The sequence below is a fragment of the Anoplolepis gracilipes genome, chromosome 4 (assembly GCF_047496725.1).
Source record: "Anoplolepis gracilipes chromosome 4, ASM4749672v1, whole genome shotgun sequence".
NCBI lineage: Eukaryota > Metazoa > Arthropoda > Insecta > Hymenoptera > Formicidae > Anoplolepis > Anoplolepis gracilipes.
Genome location: NC_132973.1, coordinates 11,654,070 through 11,679,760, shown reverse-complemented (window position 1 = coordinate 11,679,760; position 25,691 = coordinate 11,654,070). Strand labels below are relative to the sequence as shown.

The 25,691-nt window shown below is 29.9% G+C and overlaps 4 protein-coding genes across 5 annotated transcripts; 2 read left to right on the top strand and 2 right to left on the bottom strand.

The window, feature by feature from the left end:
- Positions 1-53: 53 nt before the first annotated feature.
- Prp19 (pre-mRNA processing factor 19) lies at positions 54-3,351 on the top strand. Its single transcript, XM_072889899.1, has 8 exons — positions 54-156; positions 544-693; positions 793-1,070; positions 1,140-1,334; positions 1,674-1,829; positions 1,901-2,131; positions 2,305-2,645; positions 2,988-3,351. The coding sequence occupies exons 1-8, from the start codon at positions 138-140 to the stop codon at positions 3,130-3,132; spliced, it is 1,515 nt and encodes a 504-aa protein (XP_072746000.1). The 5' UTR covers positions 54-137; the 3' UTR covers positions 3,133-3,351.
- A 2,974-nt stretch (positions 3,352-6,325) lies between these two features.
- On the bottom strand, positions 6,326-20,060 carry LOC140664523 (uncharacterized). The gene is made up of 12 exons (XM_072889695.1): positions 19,708-20,060; positions 19,460-19,634; positions 17,662-17,805; positions 15,209-17,106; positions 13,066-13,084; positions 12,525-12,656; positions 11,553-11,696; positions 10,519-11,277; positions 9,189-9,473; positions 7,390-7,617; positions 6,830-7,011; positions 6,326-6,596 (listed from the first exon to the last, which is right to left on the bottom strand). Exons 2-12 carry the CDS (start codon positions 19,592-19,594, stop codon positions 6,512-6,514), a joined length of 4,011 nt encoding a protein of 1,336 aa, XP_072745796.1. The 5' UTR covers positions 19,595-19,634; positions 19,708-20,060; the 3' UTR covers positions 6,326-6,511.
- Positions 20,061-20,693: 633 nt separating this feature from the next.
- Ufd1-like (ubiquitin fusion-degradation 1-like) lies at positions 20,694-23,578 on the top strand. 2 transcript variants are annotated; one of them, XM_072890736.1, is made up of 5 exons: positions 20,694-20,882; positions 21,001-21,121; positions 21,197-21,351; positions 21,589-22,140; positions 22,595-23,578. In XM_072890736.1, the coding sequence occupies exons 1-5, from the start codon at positions 20,880-20,882 to the stop codon at positions 22,664-22,666; spliced, it is 903 nt and encodes a 300-aa protein (XP_072746837.1). In that variant the 5' UTR covers positions 20,694-20,879; the 3' UTR covers positions 22,667-23,578. The 2 variants fall into 2 exon arrangements, with proteins under 2 accessions (XP_072746837.1, XP_072746836.1); XM_072890735.1 differs by lacking the exon at positions 20,694-20,882 and having other exon boundaries at positions 20,989-21,121.
- An 88-nt stretch (positions 23,579-23,666) lies between these two features.
- Positions 23,667-25,634, bottom strand: Vps29 (vacuolar protein sorting 29). Its single transcript, XM_072890737.1, has 4 exons — positions 25,448-25,634; positions 24,795-24,986; positions 24,283-24,518; positions 23,667-23,956 (listed from the first exon to the last, which is right to left on the bottom strand). The coding sequence occupies exons 1-4, from the start codon at positions 25,448-25,450 to the stop codon at positions 23,839-23,841; spliced, it is 549 nt and encodes a 182-aa protein (XP_072746838.1). The 5' UTR covers positions 25,451-25,634; the 3' UTR covers positions 23,667-23,838.
- Between the last annotated feature and the right edge of the window lie 57 nt (positions 25,635-25,691).

Sequence of the window (25,691 nt, the reverse complement as noted above, 5' to 3'; positions counted from 1 at the left end):
CTTTCCACCATGCTACTACCTATCTCATCTATGAACAGTCAATAGTACTAAATTGCACGAATAGTGTCGCCCCAGACGTACCCTTTCTCTCTGATTTTGATCTCGTCGCGAGAGCAGCCCTGATATCAACGAAGAAAATGGCGCTCTCTTGTGCTAGTAAGTGTGAACATATCAAATAATTTGTTATCAAGCTTATCTTACATTTTTTGTAAAATATTTAAGTTTACATGATAATGATTAACAATAAAATTGAATTTTTCGTTAAAAAAATTTCGCAGTTTCGTATATCGACAGAATTGGCGAATATAACCTAAAAATACTTCACCGCATATACTAATAGAAATGAAAAAAATAAATGAAAATAAATAAATAGACATAATAATGATATAATACATATACAGAGTGTTCGGAAATATATATTTTTACTTATTTTATTTTATATATTATTTTGATATTCATAAAAGATTTATTATAATTAACAAATAAAAAATTCTAACATAATATTTGGTAAATATTATTATAAATCGTTTTTTTAATTTGTAGTTTCTAACGAGGTACCAGAGCACCCAGTGATATCTCCTGCTTCTGGTTCGATATTCGAGAGACGTCTCGTTGAAAAATATGTAACTGAGAATGGAGTGGATCCTATCAATGGCAAAGAACTTACTATTGAACAACTTATTGATATCAAAAGTATTTTTAAATTTTATTTATTTAATATAAAATATTTATGTATAATATTCATTTATATGTAATTAAAATATCTATTACAAAATCTATTATTTGTTGCAGCGACTCCGATAGTCAAGCCTAAACCGCCTAGTGCAACTTCCATTCCAGCGATATTAAAAATCTTGCAAGACGAATGGGATGCTGTTATGTTACATTCCTTTACATTGCGACAACAACTTCAGACTGCGAGACAAGAACTGTCCCATGCATTGTACCAGCATGATGCAGCTTGTCGTGTCATTGCTAGATTGACAAAGGAAGTTACCGCTGCTAGAGAAGCTCTGGCCACTCTCAAGCCACAGGCTGGAATCGTACAGGCTGCTACAATCCCACAACCTGTATGTATTATTGTTATTGGATTATTTTTTATTAAAATTACAATAATTGTCAAATGTTTTCTTCTTTAGGCTGTGGCAGTAGAAGCTGGTGGTACAGCAGCTCAACCAATGGAACAGGCTGGCATCACCGAGGACGTGATTCAAAAACTGCAGGAACGAGCAACTGTTCTTACTCAAGAACGAAAGCGACGTGGACGCTCAGTGCCAGAGGATCTGATGCCTCAGGATAGTATCCGGTCATTCCAGACTCTCGCGTCGCATCCTGTAAGAATTTTTTTTTTTTAACTTTAATGTTTTCAAAAATTTATTATTTCACTATTTACACAACTACCATAAGTGATTGACATACAAATTTACATTCGCACTTGTGTGTGCATATGTGTCATGTACAACCGACAGGTTAATTCACCTTTGATGTTTATATTGGTAATCTCTTTCTGAGAATTCTTGTATTTAAACATTGTATATCTTTTTCTTACTTTAATTGTTTCACTTATATGAAAATGATATCATGGTGACTATATTTATTATATATTGTATCATTTCCTTTTGACAATGTTAAATATTGTGTTGACGAATACTATTATTATATAATTATTCCAGGGACTGCATTCTGCTAGTGTACCTGGAATCTTGGCACTTGATATTCATGGCGCGGACACCAGCAAGATTCTAACGGGTGGCGCTGACAAGAATGCTACTGTTTTCAACAAGGACACTGAACAAGTAGTGGCAATTCTCAAAGGTCACACGAAGAAAGTAGGTAATCTTATTATTTCTTCAAGTGTATCTTAATTTCTTTTCATATTACCCTTACATTTTACTACTAGGTTACCCGAGTTATTTATCATCCAGAGGAAGACATAGTAATGACTGCGTCACCTGATACTACAATTCGTGTGTGGAACGTTGGTACCAGTCAGACGACTTTATTACTGAAAGCTCACGATGCTTCAGTAACCGGATTATCTCTACATCCAACTGGCGATTATCTGTTAAGCTCATCTCTAGATCAGCATTGGGCCTTCTCAGATATACGCACTGGCAGATTATTGACTAAGGTGCATTTTAAACAATTTTCATATATATAATTATATTAAGTCGCAAAGTTGCTCCAAGTCTTAAAAAAAGAAAAAGAAAGTTAGCGCTTTATAATTTCGTTACTAGAAGTAGGCATGAAACTATGAAACATGCATTTTTAAATATAAAAACGATATATTTAAATTATTTAAAGGTGGCAGGACAAACAGGACAACCGTTGACCACAGCGCAATTTCATCCTGATGGTTTGATTTTTGGTACTGGCACGGCAGATTCTCAGGTGAAAATCTGGGACTTGAAAGAGCAATCTAACGTTGCAAATTTCCCTGGTCACACCGGTCCGATCACGGCAATTAGTTTCTCCGAGAATGGATATTATTTGGCGACTGCCGCAGAGGACTCGTGCGTTAAACTCTGGGACTTGCGCAAGCTCAAGAACTTTAAAACACTGCAGTTGGAGGAATCTTACGAGGTGAAAGATATTTGCTTCGACCAAAGTGGAACTTATCTGGCTGTAGCAGGAACGGATGTGAGGTAATTTTTTTTTTAATTTTACTAATTTTTGACTATTTTATAATGATAATAATAATAATAATTGAGAATTAATTACATAAATATTGACTAATAAAATAACTAATAATACAGAATGTATCTTATCTCTCTCTAAGAATATCTTACTATATATAGAAATGTGTACAGAAAATCTTGCTATGTATTAATAACATGTATTAATAACATGTGTTAATAAGTGGTACAAACATTTTAATAATTAAAATTAAATTTGCCATGTTATATTACGACTTAATATTATAATTTGAATTAATTTAAACTAATTGTAAGTTTGCATATTACAAACATGTACATTGTTCTTTTCAGAGTATATCTCTGTAAGCAGTGGCAGGAATTGAAAGTTTTGAATGATCATACGGCAGCAGCTACTGGCGTTCGTTTCGGAAAACACGCGCAATATATTGCATCCACCAGTATGGATAGAACTCTGAAGCTTTATGGATTGTCATAAATAGACAACTAGAAATATGTTTCATATATTATTTAATATCAGATTAGATTATTCTCTAATGTATCTAATGTCTATCGAATGGAATTGATCAATCTTGATTTGTGTATGTGAAACACAACTTGTTTTTCCTTTATGCTGACAGTATATACATTATATACAAAGGAGTCTCCTTAAATTGGCTCCATAATTTAGTATCTTTTCATTACATATTTTCACAAACATTTAATTTCGCCTCTTTTCTATAATGGTCCTGATATTTCTAACTGATGATTTAATGTTCAATGAATTGCACACGTATCTGTACCGATCTTCACTTGACTGCCCAGTCTTACAATTAGTACTAACTGTGCACATGTGCGATGACAGCTGCGTTTACGCAAGTACGTGGCTTTTCCAGAAATTTTTTATTTCTTTCGCCTTAACCTAATCTAACCAAAATTAATTAAACTCTACTGTATAGTGACAAAAAACAGTTTATAAGGCGAATGTATAATATTAAAAAATCTATTTTTTTAAATCCATATCTGAAATAGACTTTTCAAACTATAAACTTGTACTTCTGTATTCTCTCTTTTCAAATTAGAATAAGATTTGGCTAAAGAATTTTTAAATTCCTTGCTTTAAATACAAAATTCAAAATATTCCATCATATATTTTTACTATAATATGTGAGTCTCATTTGTAAAAGTTGAATGGCACGTTCGCGATTTTGTTACAAATAAAATCCAAATCTGTCTTCAATTATTAAATTATTAATATGCGCGACTGTTAAAAAATAAATATTTTATACAGTAATAAAAAACGTATATGATATATATTTTCCATATACATTCTTTTTTAATAAATTTTCTGTGAAAGTATGAAAACAATGTAAAAATAAAATATTTCGAGTTTGCGAGTATATACATATAATATGTACCAGGTAATAAAATTATAAAAGAATTGTTATAATTTTGTTATCTGTTATATATTTTTATAATAAAATAAGTTAATTGAAGTTTTTTGATCAAAGTATATAGTTCTTGAAAACAAATAAATATATACATTTATTAAACAATCAAACTTTAAGATCGACAATGTCTTTAATTTATCAAATGTTCGATTTCTCAATTCTATATTATTGAAAAATGGGAAACGCAGATTTATATATATAGCATCAACTGACAATGAGATTCTGTTCGATTTGTCTGCTCTGGCGTTGAGTTTCCGAAAACATGTTTTCCTCTCTCTCTCTCTCTCTCTCTCTCTCTCTCTCTCTCTCTTTCTCGCGCGCGCGAAATAATATATAAAGAGATAATATATTTTTTTAAAGTTTTACTTTTTTCTATGATCTGTTTTTTTAGAATTAAAATTAGAAATATCAATAATTAGATAAAATATTTAAAAAATATTCAAGAAGAGAATGGGTTCAATATATTATAATATATTAATACAAATTGTTACAATACATATTACACAATATTGATGTGTGCATACGTGCATGCGTATATACGCACGCACGCACGCACATAATGCCTGCTGTGTATATGTGGAGAAAAATATTTTTTGGTCTTTTGTTTTTTTTTTTTTTTTTTTTTTTTACAAGGACCCAGCCTGTTTTCTCCTTTAAACATCTGCAGTATTTCTTATTCATCTCGAACAAAAATTCATAAAAAGAGCTTAATAATTACTGATTCGTGATTATGAAGAATTTGCGAATCGAATATGTCCATTCGCAAAGAGATAAGATCACAGACTTCCTTTGCTTTCCGTCAGCTGTTCTTTCGCACTAATCATTTCTCATTGTTTCTCTTCTAGTTAACGTAAATTCGTAATTTACGCATGCTGCGAAATCACTGACGATAAAATAATGCTCACAAATTTTCCACAATTAATAAGTATTAATTAAATAAACACTAATACGTTCTTTTAAAATGTAAGCAATAATAATATATTATTGATACTCGATTAAATGGATTGAAAATATCAATATAATTTTCATTAGCTACGATAACGTTTTCTACCCACCGACGCAGATTAAGATATCAATTTTCTAACAGCTAATTACTGAGAGTTACAAAGAATCCACTATATAATGAACTTTTCAATAATGACGCCTTCGAATAAAAATTCAAATCAATCGGTTTACTTTTTCTGATATATTGTGCCTTTCTTCTTAAAAAGCGCAGTGACTCTTTTTTTGTTCTAAGATTATCAAAGAAACAGAATTAGTGCAAGCAGTCTTAATGTAATAATTTACTCTGTCACTTTATCGAAAATTGCAATCCTTTCTACGTCCTTGTCCGATTTAATTCCGCCTGTACATTTAATGCTAAATTTAGAATACATGGGCCATTGAAAGAGCACACAAAAAAACAAAATTTTATTTTATTGCATTATTAACGTACTAAAATATATAAAGAGTACGACTTTCATATAGTATAAAATTTAAAGAATACCATCGCACAAAACAACTAAATACGAGTAAAAAAAAATTGATCGATCAATTTTCGTCTAAATCAAATGACGCAAAAGTTCCACTTTACTGAAACTATAAACAATAAATATAACTAAAAACGCGATACATATATGTATCTTCAGTCTTAATAATCTCTCTCTCTCTCTCTCCCCACACACACACACACATACATCTTTTATATTTTTATAATAAAATCTAATGAGTAAAAAATTAAACAAGTGTAAAATTATGAAAAAGATTAAAAGCTTAAAATAAATGTACTAAATTATTAAAGCAGATAACGGATACAAGATTTTTGCAATAATATGTAGAAAATAATAAAAATGGAAGAATTAATAATAACATTTAATAAAGGAAGAGAAAACTTATTGTTAGTACAATGACATTCAGGAAAACGACTCGATGTATGTTTGCTTGCGCTTTTTAGTCAAAGTTAACATCGATTGTCAATGTTATTCCAATGCAATTTAATAGTCATTAAAGTATAGTGTTTTGATTTTCGAAATTTTTTTTATGAATAAAGGTATTTTGACATAATTTTGCATAATAATAATGCAACAATAGATTTTAATCTAGTATTTTTTTTCAAGAGATTTATAAAACAAATAATATCTAGATATTTGTGCATGGCTATAGATTAATAAATAAATTCAAATGCATATTTTTATCAATCTAATTTATTAATATCAAATAACGTGATCTATTTTTTATATAATTTTATATTTGATCTTTTATACCTATCAAACATTTAAACATACAAATTACATAATATTAATGAGAAATAATGAAAAAGAGAGAATTTTTCTCAAATTCGCAATTTACTACACCATTTGTCTATACAATTTGAAAAATGTCGCAATCTTTCCTACAAGCTAAGAAAATATTTTGTCAATCAAAGCACACATTGAATGGTTATTTGGATTATTGACACGCTTTGCATCGCGTCATGTGTGTTTTCATATTGTCATGGCGATTATGCTTCCTGCCACAACCCGGACACTCATAGCTGATAATTAAAAAGATTACAATTATAATTATTTGTACTACTTTTAAAATATTATTATTAAAATATTTAATTATAAAATCAAAATTAATAATTAAAATCAGATCAAAATAATTATAATTATATTTTAATCATATATCACAACTGTTTCGATCAGTATTTAATTGTAATAATTGTATACTTAAAAATTTTTATTCATTCTATTTTGTTTAATACTTGTTTTGAAAATATCTCACCTGGGAGGATTATGCACTTTATTATGAGCAGCCAGATGCGATTGCTGAGCGAATGATTTTTCACAAACAGAGCATTTATACTTTCGGATGCCCTCGTGTTTCAGGAGATGTTCGTTCAAGATATGTTTACTTTTATACGTTTTAGGACATTTTGTGCATTTATACTTGGCCTCTTTGTGAACCTGTAATATTAGCAATTAACAATGTAATTAATAAAACGCTTAAAATAATTTCTACTTTCTATTTTGAATTTATCAAAATGTATACTGCTCATTATAAATTTGCTATTCTATTATAGCACATGTTTTATATTATATATGTGTATATATTAATGTAAATTCAATTATTTAACACATTAGATAATACATTTTATTAATGTGTTATATATGTATATTAAACTAAAATCGTTTAGAGAATTTTTCGATCTTATTGTTAATAAAAATTGGTAGATTGTGTTCATCTTGAGAGAAAGAATTTTCTAAAAATTTCAAATTTTCCAGTATTTTCTAAATATTTTGAATTAAATATATGTAAAGGATTGATAATGAAAGTTTTCTTACATTCATATGATTATGCAAAGCTTTTCTGGATTTATGCGCTTTATTACATATTTGACAGATATGATCATGCACGTGTACTTTCTGGCGATGCGCTTCCAGAGCATTCTCATTCGACAGGCGAACCCGACAAATATCGCATGTCACATTGTTATTATTATGAATGCGCATATGTGCACGCATTTTTATGCGGGAGTGAAAGGTTTTAGCACAAATGCTGCAAGGAATGTCCTACAATAATTTGAAAAAAAAAATTATGAAAAGAAACAAAGATATATTAACAATAATTTATTGCAACACAGAAATTATGATTGTGTAATAAAACTAAAGAAAACATAATTATTGTTATACAATATATGTACAAGTATTTTAGTACTTATACATATACATAGTCTATAGAAAAAAGGAACATTTTTCGTATTCTAAAAAAATAAGACATTGGTTTTTTTCTTAAAATTACATATTTTTGATACTTTAAACTCGATAAAAGAATTAAATAGAAAAGTTCCATATATTACAATATTTCATCTAACATTTTTAAAAAAATTTTCCTGATTTTTTTGGCCGAATTATACGATTTTAAAGCTAAACCTGTATTTAAAAAAAATGAGAAAATAAAAAAATTTTTTTAAATTATTGATAGCATAATAAAGTTGAAACTTGAAATTTCAAAAAACTTTTTTAAATTTTTATCTATAATGATTTTTCGCAGAGTACTGACATCATTTCTAAAAAAAATATATAGTTTCAAAGTCGTATAATTCGGTAAAAAAAATCGTAAAAGTAAAACGTTTGAAAGAAGCGTTTTGTAGGTAAAATGTTGTAATTTATGGAACCTGACTTAATATTTTTGAGAGAAATTTTTCATCGAGCTGTATAAAAAAAATATGTAATTGTAAGGAAAAAAACAATGTGTCCTTTTTGGGGTACACAACTGAAAAGATAAAAAAATTTCAAAATACCAATAGCGTGTTAGTTAATTAAAGTTCAGAAATTTAGTTTCAAAATGGTTGTTTAATTTTTTATCTACAATGATTTTTCGCCGAGTTGCAGCGGTTTGAAAATAGTCCAATTTGAGGAGTACAAAAAGTGTTTCCTATTCTTCTATTTGAGTAGAGTATACAAAATTAAGTACACGAAATTACACAAATCATCAGAATTACCGAAATGAAAAATAAAAATGATTTCTTGTGTAAGGACAAGTAAAAATATAGAATAAATTTTTTCTTACGAAATTTTATTTTTAAAAAGACTAGAATATTTATAATTTATAATTATAATTTGAATATCAAAATATACACATATTTACGTTTTTAAATTCTCTTTAATAATTTTTAATTTATGTCATTGAATTCGTCTCAATAGCGGTTATTTTTTTTTTTAGTATGATTTCTGATATTTTGTATAATTAGTTTAGGATATTGAGATGATTAATCTGTTTTATGATGTAACGATTTATATAATAATGTTTATTAAATTGCAATAGAAAAATGTAGATACGAAATTTATTTTATAAACTATTTTATATTATATAATTATAGTTTTTATATATTATATTTTTTTAATAATTAGATTTTGAAAATCTAGTCTTTTACATACATCTGTAATTTTTATTAACTGTTATAATTATCCGTATTTCTCTACAAACGTTGTAATTTCCATAAATATTAATGTTTGCTTTTGATATTCGTTATCATTTTAACATTGTATATATGTTATATGTTATATAATCTATCACCTTTAGTTTAAGAAATAAAAGAGTATACGGCCCCGGTCTGTATAACAAAGCAAAGTCAACTTACCTCGCTTGACGCGTGGATCTCCATGTGATTACTCAAGGCCTGTCGATTAGTGCTGGAAAAGTTGCACGTATCACATTTATATGGTCGTAAGCCAATGTGAATATTATTATGTTCCTTCAAAAGTGCAAGGGTCGCATATTGTTTAGGGCATAACTCGCAAGCAAATGGCTTAATTTTCAGATGACTCTTTCTAATGTGGCAGCGAACGTTACTAAGAGTTACTGTCGAGAAGCTGCACTTTTTGCATTTATATGGCTTAATGTTGAGATGCGCCCAGATATGAACCTAGAGAAAAAAATATTTCAAAAATTAAAAAATAAAAATTAAGTCACATGCACGTACGCACACGTTAGAAAAAATAAGAGAATCTTGTATTACATTTTATTATTAAAACATTAAAAATTATAATTTTAAATGTTTTTTCTTCTATTCTAATAAAAAAATTATAAATAATTAATAACGTCACGGAAAAAGGCAATAAGGGGCCGACGCGAAATGTAAGGGCGCAAATAAAAACTCAAGTCTTTAATTTAAAAAATGCATTTATTTGAAAGTTTCGATCCATCCATTGTACCAACCAAACTTTACAAACCAAAATATCGAATACATACTCAAATGGACCTTCCAATATCACGCTATAATGGCGAAATGGAAAGAAAAACAATAGGAACTAGGAAGAAACCCATTATGGATCTCAACGCAATATAATGTATATGTATAATATTGTCACAAAGCGCATACAACCGTCGCTCGACGCAACTCGTCGGCAGTTAAGGCTGGTAAGAAACTTATTATTACATTTTATCTGTCTGCGTACTTTTAAGTGTTTTAATATACTATATGATTATATACAATATTATTCTTACGTTGTACTGCTAAAGACAGTCCAAAGATGAACCAAAACGTTCAAATAAATGCAGTTTTTTTTTATTAAAAAGACTCGAGTTTTTATTTGCCCCCATACATCCTGCGCGCGCCGGTCCCTATTGCCTTTCTCCGTGACGTTATTAGTTTTATTTAAAAGCCTTATAAAAAAATTACTTTTATAAATAATTATTATAGAAGATTTTTTTATAATTACATTCTAAAAGAATTTAACAACTAATTAAAATTCAACATCCAGTTATTAAATTGATTATATATTATATATTTTTATTATATTTATTATATTATTATTGTATTATGTTTATTATATTGAACATATTATTAAGCAAAGCCTTTGTTAAAAAGATGAGATAAAAACGAAAATGAGAAACGCGGATATTTTGAATCGTAAAAAGAAAAATCACAAAACAGTAGTAAACTTTCATCTCGTGTGTGTACAATTTACCTCGCACTTATCTAGTCTAGAATATTTCGCAGAACAAAGATTGCACTCAATACTGTTTTTAGCTCGTATCGTTATGTTATTCCGCACCTCCTCTGCGTACTTGTCCATAATGTCCACGTCCACTAAATAGTATGTCTCTATAATCTGTTTTTGTTCGTTGGTAATCAACTCGGAAATTTTGCTGCGCCTCACCTTGCATCTATCAATTATTGACGAGCCAGACAAGACAGTGCTTTTATTTAGGCTGTTATTTTGGACAAAGGTGATGTTCGATTCAAGGGAGCAAGCTTTTTTTGGCGCATTTGGAACGATCGGAGGAGACTCTGCAATGTTATTTGGCACTGCGAGCTTATTAGACTCGAAACTGCTGCTTCTATTTGATTCCGCTTCGTCACCAGGCGATGGACTGTTGTTTATCTGACTGACGTTTGTGACATTCTTGGGTTTGTCCGCTTCGTGTGACAACCTAAGAGACCAATCTAAGGAATTAATACATATCGTCGATTTAAGTAAAAGAGAAGTCCTTGAGCTCGAATTCTCGGATAATGAACATTCCTTTTGGATATCAATCTTCTGCTTCATCGCCTTTTCAAAACTCGTTGTTTTTTTTTGCGTTTGACCATCCTGTTTATTCTCCTGAATGCCAACAGATTGTTCCTGTGTCCATAAACTTGTAGCAGTTTGTACATTCGGACAGATCTCGAGTAGATAGTTTCGTCTACTAAGGGGATTTCCACAATTTTGATTCTTTGACGATTCCTAATATATTAACAAAAAATAATTAGATAGCATAGAACATGGAGTGTAAAATGAACAGAGAAATAATAAATTGACATAATAATAACTATCCATAAAAAAGTTAAAACTGCAAAAAAAATTATGTTGTTTTATTGTTTCATACGTACATACATACGCACGCACGCATATATATATATATATAAAACATACTTTTCCAAGAGATAATTAGATATAATTGCTATTATTATAGAAATAATTGCTAAATTTTAAAGCTAATAAATAATTTTCATACTAACGTCATTGATCAGCGAGTTTCCTTTCAATAAATGAGTTTTTTTCCTCAGATTCTCCGACAAGATTTTTACCTGATATTCCACATTACTCCTTGGCGATATCACGTTTTCTTTTTCCTCAACATTATTATCGTCGTTAGGTTTCTTCTTTTAATTATTTATTAATAAAGATAAATTATTATTAAAAAACAGTAAGAAAAAAGGCATTCAGCATTAATTGTATAAATAATATGTACTATGTAATCTTGATTTTATACAGGATGTTCCATTTTAATGTTTCATCCCTTTTATTTTCGTATAAATAAATAAGAATAAAAGAATAAAGTCGAATTAAAAATATGTTCAGACAAAAATTGTTAAATTCGAAAGGGGATGTAAGATGATACTATTGATTTAATGCTTGGGTGTACATATGTCAAAGTCATATAGAGATTAATCTTGTTTTTTTTTTTTTTTTTAATGGAACCACCCTTTTTTATATAAATTTATTTTTCGCAATATTCTGTATAAAAAGTTACGAGTACGATGGCCACAAATACAATAATTTACGAGATATCTCATTAATTTCACATTAACTATGAAATCTCTCGTAAAATATTCATCTTTCGTTTATTGTCAATACTTTTATACACAGAATAATAAGGAGAATTAATTGGTGTCACTAAACACACGGTTGTTAAAAAAAAAAGAAAAAAAAGTGTAAATGCTCGTTGCAGATTCATATTTTTTTCTTTATAAAACAACTATTTGTTTTTTAGATGGCCTTTGAGGAATTGATGCTTTTATGCATAATTTTAATGCTCTTGTAATTTAATTTAGAAATGCTGGGCTAATAAATGTAAAAGGACTGATAAAAAAATAAAATAATTCTGAATGAATAATTCGACTTTTGAATTTTTGACATATATCAATTATATGTATAAATTCTAATATCAGTGAACCATTTAGTGTAAGAGCTTTGTTGCGAGTACTTACAGTAGTATTTATAGTAGTAGACCAAAGTTTCTTCTGAATTTCATGGCAGTTGTCATAGAAAGCGCACGTAAATTTTAACTTTTCAAAACACTTCCTACAAATTTGTCGTGGCATATTATCGTTTTCCTTGATCTGAAATAGTTTAATAAACAACTTTAATGAAAAAAATTACTACTATTAAATTATACTATTTTTTATTATCTCGATATATTATAATATATCAACATAATAGAAAATAGTATAATTTAATAATAGTAATTTTTTATATCAGTCTAAATAAACTTGCAGTTTAAATACCAAAAATTATTACATTATGTCAAAATAATTAATTAGCCTAAATTTGTAATGATACAAATATCCCCCGCGTAACTATGAATTTTGAATAGTACCAATAAAAAAATCCTAGGAAAGCGGCACATCATGTTATTTATCGCATTCATGAAAAAAACAATTACCTCTTTCTCTCTTTCTCTCTGTGCGTATAAATATTTATTATAATAAATAATAATAATAATACACACAGACATAGATACGCACAAACGAGAAGCTCACGTATAAAGCTATATATTCTCAAAAATTATTAGATAACAATAAAATACTTTTCGGTATTTTGAGATTTATTTAAAGCTCTTTATAAATGCAAAATATCGCTAAAATAAATTAAAATAGAACCTTCTAAAATAGAAGAGTCTTTTATTTCTTTAAATTAAAAGCTAAATATAAAAAATACTTAAAAAAAGCTACAAAATACTATTAAAAATTTTATCATTATTCTTTTTCTTTTTTTTTAAAGAAATTAATTTTAAAATTTTTCGTGGATTATTTTGCATAAACATAATAAGTATATAATTAATTATCCATGATCAAATTTATAAGCTTAATTAATTATATTTAAAATATAATAAATATAACAAAATATAATTAAAAACCATTACGTATGTAAAAACTTTAATTTATTTTCAAAAAATTGAGTGTAAAATAAAGTGAAACAAGATGTCCCAAAAATATCGCACCTTTATTGAGGCAACGGTGGAATCGTAAAGAAGCTTCTTATAATGGAAATTTATAACTCTGTATAAATGTATATACAGTATATGGGGGTTGTTGGGTCACTTATTACTTATGCATAATTAATATATAAACATTCGTCTCGATGAAAAGAGAGTATCACCTTCTAATCACACATGTGTATAAAATCGCGCGTATTGCTTGTAACTTAACTAAGGATTAGGTATATGAAAAATAGTACAGTATTAATTATAAATACCTAATCATAATTTTTTTTACAAACAATTCGTAATATAATCGCATAACAAAAATGTTTTTCTTTCTTTAATAACTCGTAACTATAAATATCTCTTTTCTCTCTTGTTTTATCGCCGTTTATTCTAATTAAAAACCACTCTCTTATAACACTTTTTCCATTAATTACAGTCAACTTGTTCGTAGACTATTTTCTTACATTCAAAACTTGATCAAGGCACTTGCACCAAACTTTTTTATGTAGTTTTGTATCAATATTGTTGTCGGTATAGAAAAAAGAACACACATACACAAACTCACTCACACACACACACACAAACACACACGTACACGCGCACATTTTACAAAAAATGCACAATATTTAATCTAATACTCTCTCTAGTCTGTATTTAACAATATTATTATATTATAACATTTATTGTAAAATGCTCTCTAAAAAATATTGAAACGCGCAGATTATCGCGTTATAATTTTGTGTTTCTTCGTAAACACAATACATGTAAAGACATAGAAAATATCTGCTCTTGTTGTAGGATTATTGATTTTGGAAGCCCAATTCCTAATATATTTCACGTGGAAACACACATGCACGCACGCACGTATACAATGTTAAATTTTTAATAAAACTATACGATTATTCGAGTAATTATATTTTTGGTCATGAAACGAAACGTATTGTCTATATTACAAAATAGAGTAAACTTTCTCGAGCACTTGCTATGCTTAGAAGCAAAGTATAAAGGAGAAAAACGAAGCATGTTTTTACAGACTATACATCACATTTTGAAATACGTTAAATCGGTATTTAAACATTTAAATATATTATAGAAAGACAGAAAAGTATATAATCATAATGTTCTCTAATAAAATTTGACAACCTCGATTTTCAAGAAAAAAAAACTGCAAATTGCAAAGAAAGATTTATATGTAAGAAAAAATTGCTTGAATAAATTATGTTAATAAAAGATTCTATAGAGACATATAATTTCTAGAAAATAAAAAAAGTTAAAATTGAATCTCTTTATAGACAAGTTAATTTTTTATAGAGAAAATAAGAAACGTTTTTTTACTATTTTATTACATTACTATACGTAGGAGCGTTAGGAATGACATTGAAAATTTGTCAGAGCACCACAATATATATATATATATACATACATACATACATACATACATACATACATACATACATACATATATATATATATATATATATGTATATGTATACGCGTAATGATCATCTCCCTTGAGCAATATTCCAATATTCCATCGTAATAATACTCTTGCCAAGTATTCAATCTTGAAATTTTGTTCCTTCGAATAAACTCGCGATTTCTATGATATTCAGTCTATTGAGAAATCTCTCTAGCTTGATCGAACGATGATTCTCTGTCCTCTTGAATGATGATTTTTCTGATGACTATTTTTCATTAATCGATGCGGCGGTGGAGGTCGCCGAGTCATTAGACGTGGTTTTTTGCTTACTAGCCACAACAGTCTTTTTCTCTTCAAAGTGCCGTTTCCGATGTACTTTCATGTTATCACGACGATTAAACTTTTTACCACATTCCGGGCAAGCGTGTGTTTTCTCACCGTGTACGTGGCGATGAGCGGCTAGATGACTCGCTTGCGCGAAATTCGCGCCGCATTCCTGGCACACATGCTTGCGCAAACCTTCGTGTTTTAACAGGTGCTCATTGAGAAATGCCTTGGACGCGTAACGATTGTTGCAGATATTGCATACAAAAGGCTTGGGATTGGAGTGTTGCAGCACATGCGCCTTATATTTCGAAGCAACTTTGAAGGTCTTGCCGCACGTGTCGCACGTGTACGTAGTTGCGTGGCGGGTTTTAATGTGCTCGTCCAACACCGACAAGCTGGAATAGAGATTGTAACAGAAGCGGCAACGAAAGTTTCGTCGTTTTTTCATATGAACGCTCGCGATATGGCCGAGTAATCGCGTGCGAAACGGAAAGACTTTGCCGCAGTACTCGCACGCGAGATTCTGCGGTGGTAGATGTGACTTCATGTGGATCTGCAACGAAACCTTGTGATGATAGCTCTGTCCGCAATCTGTACACTCGTAAGGTCGCACGCCTTTGTGAACATTGTCGTGTTCAGTTAGATAAAATCTGGATTTAAATCGTTTCGGGCACTTGGGGCATTGTATAGGCCTAGGATTGGTGTGCGAACATCGGATATGCTTCATTACATCGGACTTGCAGACAAATTTGGCATTGCAGACGACGCATGTATACTGCTTGATACCGAGATGCGTCTTTACATGCACCGTGCATTTGTCTCGGCGCTCGTAAAACTTGCGACAGAGTTTGCACGCGTAACCATTCTGCGTTTCGTTCACCACGTGCTCCACGTTGTCATCCACTTTAATCTCCTCGCCGTCGATCTTGAAAAGCTCCTCCGGATTCTGCGTCGCCTCCAACTGCTGTTCCAATTCCGCCAGATCTTTAAGCTTTGCTGCCGCACTGCCGTTCTTTGTGGTTGTACCATTAAGGATACCATTTATAATGCCATTCATCTCCACGTTATTATTGTTGCTTTGCAGTAGACTTACGATTGCCGTGTCGACAAGACAGTAACCTTGATCGGGAAAGACTCGCGCTCGTACCGTCGATATATCATCGTTTTGCTTCTTACACAACTCCACGGTAAAACTAATATCCTCGGCATCGTTATTCCGATTTCTCGTTTCCTTCACGGAGACTTCGATATCGGGGCAAACCACGATTTTCAATAATTTATTCAACGCTGAGGTCGGCAACTGAATCGTCGACGATGAATCTTGCTCTTGCTCTTGCTGTTGTTGCTTCGGATTCTGTTTATCTGTATTTTCATTACCGTTACCGTTGCTGTTTACCGAACGTGCGTTAATATTATTTTCTACATTATTATTATTATGACTTCTCAGCCTATTCGCGATTGGTGTCTCCTCGTTATCCGCGGAGGATGATGACACCGACGACGAGTCCGCGCTTTGTCTGCTTCGAAGCCAACGAATCGGCAACGTTTCTGTATTTTGATTTTGTACATTTTTCTCTATATTAGTTTCATCGTTGTATTTGGAAAGTTGTTGTTGTTGCTGTTGTTGTTGTTGCTGCTGCTGCTGGCTACGAAGACTCCTCAAAGTCTTCGAAACGGTATTTTTCTTTTTTCGTTGTTCCACCAAGACGCTAACATTATTCTGGCTCTCCTCCGCTTGATTATCTCTAGTGGAATTAAGATTTTTTTCAATACTGTTGTTATTATCCGTGGATGATGTGCTCGCCGGAGAAGCTGATTCTTCGTTCTTTACCTCCGCCTGAGAGAGAGATCGAATTAAAAAAACGTACGAAAGTGGGTACCAGAATATGCCTCTATAATTTCTATAATAACGCGAGCAAGCTATTTGAGAATAATAGCATAAAATTAAAAATTTCTTGTCTGGAGCTTTACAATATTGTTTCATTAAAAATACTTTTACATAAAATTATTATTCAGCTGTTATATTCATGTTTCGTGGTAGTAAATAGTAAAATAAAATAGAAGTAATAGAAGATTTTCCACTTATGGTTCAAGAGAATCTTAATATATTTCAATAATATTTATTATCGGTAATTAAAAAACATAACAGTTGCTCATAAATTATTAAATACATTTTATTAATTTATTTATATATGTGGCAGTTTTTCCATTATACTACTTTATTATTTTGTAACACTTATAAATTTATATTTACGTTATGTATATTATATATATCATTTGAGGGAGAAATCGGTACAAGTACCGATTGTACCAATCCAGAGAAAAAAAAAGAGCATGCAAGTAAAAGAGCTATAGAGCGGTAGATGAAATATAATTAAATACAGAGACTTACAGACTCTGTTAAAGGCGGTAGATTGTACTGATCGCGTAACATTTGTTGGGTGCGTAGACACTCCTCTTGAAAGTCGCAAACAAATTCGAGCTTGCCCAGACATTGAACACAGATCGCCTTGGGCAGAGGATCCCTCTCATCTATCTGTGATTCACAAACAGAAGCATTCTAAGTACTAAAAAAATGTACTTGTCTAAGAAAAGACAGGTTGTTATTAACCTAACCCGAGTAATTTTTAAATAATACACTAACTCTTTTTCTTTCTCTTTCTTTCTGTCTTTTAGTTTATGATACATTATTAGATGCAAATACTACCGCTCTGCTCTGCTATAGATATAATCAATTTATGACATATATTTACGTTCTAGTACCCACTAAACTTCGTGACAACATCGAGTCTGGAGTTATTGACAAACTTAAATTTATAATTCACACAGTTACATTGTTTGTTACTTACAATTTTAAGTAAAGTTCACTATATCCTTTTCTCCGAAGAATATTCACAAAAATTATCTGTACAAATATAAAAATAATTTGTACAATAATTGTAGCACATTTATGAACACTTGCACATTTAAAAATAAACACAATATCTTTGTATTTTAAACATATATATATATATATATATATATATATATATATATATTGCAAATTACTTTTTAATCAATAGTGATAATGATCTTGAAGAAAATTTTACAACAATTTGCATAAAAGAATATCTATTATAAACTGCAATATTGTGTATCAGAATAATACATTGAAATAACATAATACACTAAATAATAACAATAAAGAAATCAATTTCTGATATAATACTGATACTGAACAAAATTATTATCTCCAACAAAAAAAAAATAATTAAACCAGTTTCAACATTATAAGGTTACCCCATTTTCTTTTAAAACTTAAGCGCTACTATATAATACTATTATTAAATACATTAAAAATATATATAATTATTTTGTTAGAGAATAACAAACACAGAAATTAAAATTTGTTAACTGAAAAAGTATTTTTTATTATCTTAGTAAAAAAAAAAACAGAAAATGAAGAAAGATCAACAAGTATGTATATAACAACAAAAGTTACAAAATTATTTTAACAAGTTATAAAAGTCACAAAAGTTTCAATGCTTTGGGTTTAGTTTATTATTTGAAAAAATATCAAAAGCTCTGTGCATGTATATATATATATGAACTTTTTGCACCATTATATAGAAAAATATAATGGCACAGAGAACATATATTCTCGACATGTGTGTGTGTGTGTGTGTGTGTGTGTATGTGTGTGTGTGTGTGTGTGTGTGTGTGTGTGTGTGTGTGTGTGTATGCATGTAGAATATATGCTTTCTGTCATTATATTTTTCTTTGTAATTATTTTGTAAAACATTGAAGTTAAAAGCCATTCCCAAATAGCAATTAATTATGTATTAAGTGTCAAAACTGTACAATTCAATTAGAAGCACCAATATCCTTGATATTGCGAATATGCACCTCTTCTGTGCATCGATAAGCGTGAAACATACATATTAAGATATGAAACAAATAAAATATAAAAACACCTAAGCATGCAGTATGTATAAATACACGAGTTTGCAAAGATTTGGCAAAAAACGCAGCCAAGGAAAAAAGAAAACAAAAAGAATATAAGAAATTAGATTCTTTTTCTTTCTTATATTTTTTTTTAATCCTCAAAAAGGGTACGAAAAAGTAAGAGAGTAAGAGAGTAGGAGAAACGAGAAAACAACACCGAGTATAAAAAAAAATTCATTATGCTCGTGCGAAATCCAGCAACTCACCAGAATGTTAATTTTCCTGTGAATTTTACGGCCCAAATAGCGTCTAACGCCCTCCTCGCCAAACACATCGATGTAAATTCTCTCATATTGGCCACAAAGCCTGCACATTTTCGCCTCTCTCTCTTCGACATCCATTCTCGTTTATCTTTTCAGCGCAATGGTAAATGCCTGTAGCCTGTAGGTAGTACGTATACGTTGGATTATTTGAAGATATAGGAAAAACAAGAGACAAGAGAGTAAAGATTTACGTTTGTCGTTACGTATATATTGTACCGACGCCACCACGCTGGCGACGCAATTTCCACACTTTTCTTTCACGAGGATCCGCTTTTTTTTTTTTTTTTTTTTTTTTTTTTTTTTTTTTGCAGAAAACATACGATACAATTTTGTTTGATAGCAACGTTAGAACGCGCGTAAATGGGAAGTTGTGTACATGAGGAAGGGGCGAAAATGGAGAAGATTACGTTGGCGTTACTACTTGCTGCGATCTGTTCAAAGCCATGGACTAACTTGCGAATCTCGGAGAATAACAGCATTCGAGCCAGACGCCAGACTACTGTTTGCGCCTTGCGCCACGCACCGAGCACGGAGCCACGAGCCACGAGCCACGAATCACGGAGTCATAGAGTGTCGACGAGTCAACGGTCGACGGTCGACGGTATCGACCAATCAGCGCCGATCAAACTACATTATACATATCTATATTCTCATCTTGAATACACTTTGCGCATGCGCAGTACAGTTATAAAATAAACTTATTTGGCAAATATAAATTAATTCACAAACGTATATATTGGTAAATCACAAACAATTTTCTATCAATTACGATTATGAGTTATTACAAATCTGTTTAGTACTAAAAAGTGTCGGCTGACATCATGACTAAAATAAAATTTTTAATTAAACAAAAACTAATTTGTCACAAACATTTATTAAAAATGGACTCACAATCAATCACAAACGATTTACAAACGAAATACAGTTAGAAATTGATTAAAAATAATCAAATTCAATAATTTCTGTCGGCTAACTTCATATAAATGCTCCCGTGCTTTGGTCTTATTTACATCGAGTACTTGATGCGCGTAGTACTATACTAGCCAATCATAGCCATTCTTCTAAAGAAGGAATAGCTGTGATTGGCTCTATTCATCAAGTATATGGCTTGATACTTGACGCTCATTGGTCCATACAATTTTATGCCATGCATTGCATCTGCAGGTATGCAAAATTTATGTGTGTGAGTGTGAAGGTGAAGGAGTGAAAAGTGAAAATGCGAAAAGTGAGCAGCGGGTTTGTGTTTAGTGTCTATTATTCAATACCTCGAAATAAAATAGAACACAATTTATATATTTATATCGTTCCCATATAACAAAAGTTTTATAAAACCGATTGCCAGAAAAAATAATTAATCGCAACCATGGTAAGAAAGATTCGAGGATAATGATTGAGATAAATCTTGACGAAATTTGACAATTTCTTTCAACAGGCAGATTGAGGTTAATGATTTATAATGAATTATAATTAAAATGACTTTTCAGTTTCAATTCGGGTTTAATATGTTCCCGGAGATTCCACGGCCTTTTAACACCCAATACAAATGCTTTTCGGTGTCGATGTTACCTGGGACATATCGCCAGGATGTTGAACGCGGTGGCAAAAGTCAGTAGAGATTGCCTGCTGTATGAAAAGAAAGCTAATGCTTTTCGTTAATTTGTTTTTTTTTTCTTGTTTTAGTAATTATGCCACCGTCTGCCCTGGAACAACTCACCAGGCTCAATATTATTTATCCAATGCTGTTTAAACTAACAAATAAGAAAACAAACAGAATTACTCATTGCGGTGTGCTAGAATTTATCGCCGATGAAGGCAAAGTGTATTTACCTTATTGGGTTTGTATGAATACAAATTTGACTCTGAAGTTACAATGAAACTTCTATTAAATTACAATAAAAGTATCATTTGATATTTTTTTATATCATGTATCACACAATGAGAGAAGAACAAATGAAAAAATATTTTTTATATCTAACACCTTAGATAACTTTTTATAACCGGTACTATGTAACACATTTATAACAACTTTATTTTAATAATTATATGTAATAATATGTACTGTTTTCTTATAGATGATGCATAATCTTTTGCTAGAGGAAGGCGAGTTGTTAAATGTAGAGAGTGTGTCGCTACCAGTTGCGACGTTCTCGCGTTTTCAGCCACAGTCGGAAGACTTTCTAGACATTACAAACCCAAAGGCTGTGCTGGAGAATGGTCTACGCAGCTTTGCCTGTCTGACTACAGGCGATTTAATTGCTATCAAATATAATCAAAAGATTTATGAGATGTGCGTTCTGGAGACTAGACCTGGTTCAGCAGTCAGTATTATTGAATGTGATATGAATGTAGAGTTTGCACCGCCAGTCGGTTATAAAGAACCAAAGAGAGAGATGAGGAAGGAGGAAAACGAGGTAGAGGATCTGGCCGATTTGATGCCAGTGCCGACCGGTTTTGTGCCTTTCAAAGGTGAAGGCGTTCGATTGGACGGCAAGAAGCGCAAAGACACACCCAAGCAAGAAACTGTAGCCACTAAACCGATTTATGTTCGAGGAATACCTGATTATGACTATCAGATAGGCACTCTAAGGTTTTTGCGCAACATGAAACCAATGAATAACAAAGAGGTAAACACCAAAGTTGATTTTAAATAATAAAATATAAAAATCTTAAACATATATAGATAAATTTCCATATTTATATTTTACACTGGAATAATAATCGTCGTACATGCCTTTGTGTTTGAAGAGACGCTATTAATTATTAACACTACCAAGTGTCGTTCTATCTTTGTTGGTTACTGAAAATTAAATAATAAAGAGATAATTGAACAAAGACAGAACATGCTAATAGCATCTTTCCAAATACACCTCTATTTGATTAATAATCTAAATTACAATAGTCTGTAATATTTCATTAATTACAAAACAAAATGTAAACTTTTCAATTTAATTTATAGTAATTAAGTAATTTTAATAATTCTACATATTATGATATACTTTGAAATATTTATCTTTATGATAATTTATTCTGTGTGGTTTGTGTGCGCGCGCGAGAAAATATATGATTGTTTTATTATAGATGAAGGATTCAGACGAATTTAAGGCGTTCAGTGGCGAAGGATTCACCCTTCTGAGGAAATCTAGAAAATAATAAATACACACACACACACACACACACACACACACACACACACATACACACACACACACACATCAATTCAAATACATTAGCGTTTATCTTTTTAATTTATAATAAAAAATAAATTTTTATGAATGTTTGTCTTAGATTGAATATTTCTTATAAAAATTTTCTATAATATTATAGACTGATGTTTCTCATTTGTTACAAAAATGTGATTAAAGGAAAGTCAATTTTTGTTTCTGTTACTTATACTATATTTATAAATATTACTATCTCTTAAAATTGTCCTTATTTTCCACAGATTCTTTTTTAATTATAAAAATAATTATTGTTTTATCTTCATCTTGTATCAGAAAGAAAGATGAAATATATTCATGCGATATTTTTCAAAATGTAGATGTATACAATATATAAATATATATATAATATATACACAAGTTTATAGAATTTCACAAGTCACTACATATACATACTATACAGATTACAAAAATGCTGTCTGTTCTCCTGTAAGGAAGAAATCACACCTTAAAATGATAAATTTCCGCAAATTCTTCTATCTTCGTTCATAAGTAACAAACAGATGGAAAGAAAAACAAGTTCATAAACCTGTTAGTTAGTATTTAAATGCAAATTTGTATAATACAAGACACATGATCATACATGGTTTGATCAGTTAAAATTGAATCATTATTGCATAAATCCATGTAACTATGTATATGTATATGTAAAAAAAGTGAAGAGATTAGAACAATCAAATATCAAATATTGTACAAGAGATTCATTCTTTAGAAAAGTATTAAAATTCTATAAAATAGATTAGAGTGTTCAAAACTTTCCAGATCTTTTTATTTCGACGAGTAACTACATGTCTGCAAAGATTATATCATGAATTTTTGAACACTCTGTGTGTAACAGACATTTCTTTAATTATTAATAACAGTTTTTAAGATTATTCCATTTCATCTACTAATTCATTTTAAATTCAAAAGAAAATCTGTTTTACATAATATATAATCGATTTTAGTTTATTTACAACATATGATTCAATAATTATTCAAATATTTCAATTAATCCAAGATGGATTGTAAGCGCCCTGCAAATTTTACATATTTATGCATATTTTTATTGAATTTCAAACACAATTGTAATGATAGACGCAGATTGAAAATTCCATTGTAACTTTAACTTTTCTTATATTCAATTCTCTCTACTTTGACTTCGTCTCCGACCAATTGATATACATAAGTGACCACTGTTGAGCTCTGAATGTCCATCAATACAAATGATGGTATAACTGATCTGGAAAAAAATGAAAATGAAAACAAGGTTGGAGAAAGATGTAATTTTTTTTTACAAGATCTTAAATTAATTATATTATGAAAATAATTGACATAAATTATATTTCTCTAATAAACTCTATTTTTTTTTCTTTCAAAAAAATACTTTAAATTATAAATTTAACAAATTACAATTAAAAAAATTCACAATTAATAGCTAAAAAAAATATATATCTTTTAAAAGTCGGGTTTTTTGTATTTTTTAGGAAATACTTTTGAATTAAATTTTTATATATCGTAGAAATACTTTTATATAGAATTCTTTCTTCTATAATTTCATAGCCTTACGTGTCCAAAGGATTGTAAGCTCCAGTAGCTGATCCAGGATTGATGTAAAATTTATTTTCGTGCTCATATGCTTCAAATTTATGGGTATGACCAGATATCAGAATATCAACGTCCAATTGCCTTTGTATCAATGCTAATGATTCAGGATCACCCCATGGCACCACTTGATGTCCATGAGAAAGTCCAATTCTGAACTGACCGACAGTGACTACCTTCTGTTCTGGATAATTAAGATTCTGTAATAAAAAGAAACCTTATTTCCTTATACACATTTTATTTATATTTTTAAAAATATCCAATTCTTTAATCAATTTAAACATATTTTACTTTAACATTGTTATATATTTTAATTTTAACATCAAATTTGCTTAAATTATATTAATTGCATTTCATTAAACTAATTAATTACGCTTAATTACTATTGTTATTATATTTATGTTTAATATTATATGTAATTTATATTTTAATATTTCTATATAATTAAAGACAACTATTATTGGAATAATGTATACCTCGTCAAAATCTCCTCTAACTACATGTACATCGCTAGCTAGTGTTTTGAGATAATCGTAGGATTCCTTTGTACAAAGATTACCGGTACATAAAATATGCTGTATTCTACCAGGTACTAGCAGCTTTTTGAATTTACTTGGAAGGCTGCTACATCTGTGTGGAATATGCAAGTCGCCCAATACCAACACAAGCTGCAAAAAAACTTGTTTCTATAAAAATATCTATTCTTAATAACAGTAATTTAATTAATAATAGTAATTTAAAGATTCCAGACGACCGTACTATACGATGGAAATAAATTTTAAATTAAGTTATTTTAAAAGATTTGTGAATTGTATGAAGTAATTTTCGTTAAATATACTTCAATAAAAATCTATAGAAGAAATTAATATTTATTTATACACACAAAATTAAGATTAAAATTTAATCTCAAACAAATGATTAAATAATGAAAAAAATAAAAAGGAAAAAATTTATTCCAAGATATTTGTGACTACAAAATATGTGTCTAAGTATGTATAGACTTATTTCTTAAAGCAATATCAAAAACATGATCATCCTTGATTTATTCTGTACTAGATAAATATAAAATCATTTTTATTTTGAGGTTATTAAAATGATTAATTTTTAGTAAATTAATCTTGCATCTTACCATGATTTCCTTAATTAAATTCTTATATGCTAATATATTTCGATATTTATAATCTTTGCGATATCGATAATTGTAACGAGTCAAATATAGAGAATAGGCAAAAATGAATAGAAATGTCAAACAATTATCAGACACTTGACACTTGACACTTCAGACTTCAGCCATATGTATTTGTAAACTGTGGACTCTTAGGGAGAATTCACACCTTGGCGAAGGGAAAAGTTTTCCGTTGTACATACTCCTT

Coding starts and splice junctions, on each gene's coding strand:
- Prp19 (XM_072889899.1), top strand. Junction 694..792: donor ACAACTTATTGATATCAAAA/GTATTTTTAAAT, acceptor TATTTGTTGCAG/CGACTCCGATAGTCAAGCCT. Junction 1,071..1,139: donor CTGCTACAATCCCACAACCT/GTATGTATTATT, acceptor TTTCTTCTTTAG/GCTGTGGCAGTAGAAGCTGG.
- LOC140664523 (XM_072889695.1), bottom strand. CDS start 19,594: ATGGATGTCGAAGAGAGAGAGGCGAAAATGTGCAGGCTTTGTGGCCAA. Junction 7,618..9,188: donor AGATCCACGCGTCAAGCGAG/GTAAGTTGACTT, acceptor AAATTATTGTAG/GACATTCCTTGCAGCATTTG. Junction 7,012..7,389: donor CTTTGCATAATCATATGAAT/GTAAGAAAACTT, acceptor CTAATATTACAG/GTTCACAAAGAGGCCAAGTA.
- Ufd1-like (XM_072890735.1), top strand. CDS start 20,989: ATGACTTTTCAGTTTCAATTCGGGTTTAATATGTTCCCGGAGATTCCA. Junction 21,352..21,588: donor AAGTGTATTTACCTTATTGG/GTTTGTATGAAT, acceptor GTTTTCTTATAG/ATGATGCATAATCTTTTGCT. Junction 22,141..22,594: donor AACCAATGAATAACAAAGAG/GTAAACACCAAA, acceptor GTTTTATTATAG/ATGAAGGATTCAGACGAATT.
- Vps29 (XM_072890737.1), bottom strand. Junction 24,519..24,794: donor TTAGAGGAGATTTTGACGAG/GTATACATTATT, acceptor TTTTTATTACAG/AATCTTAATTATCCAGAACA. Junction 23,957..24,282: donor GCTTACAATCCTTTGGACAC/GTAAGGCTATGA, acceptor ATTTTTTTCCAG/ATCAGTTATACCATCATTTG.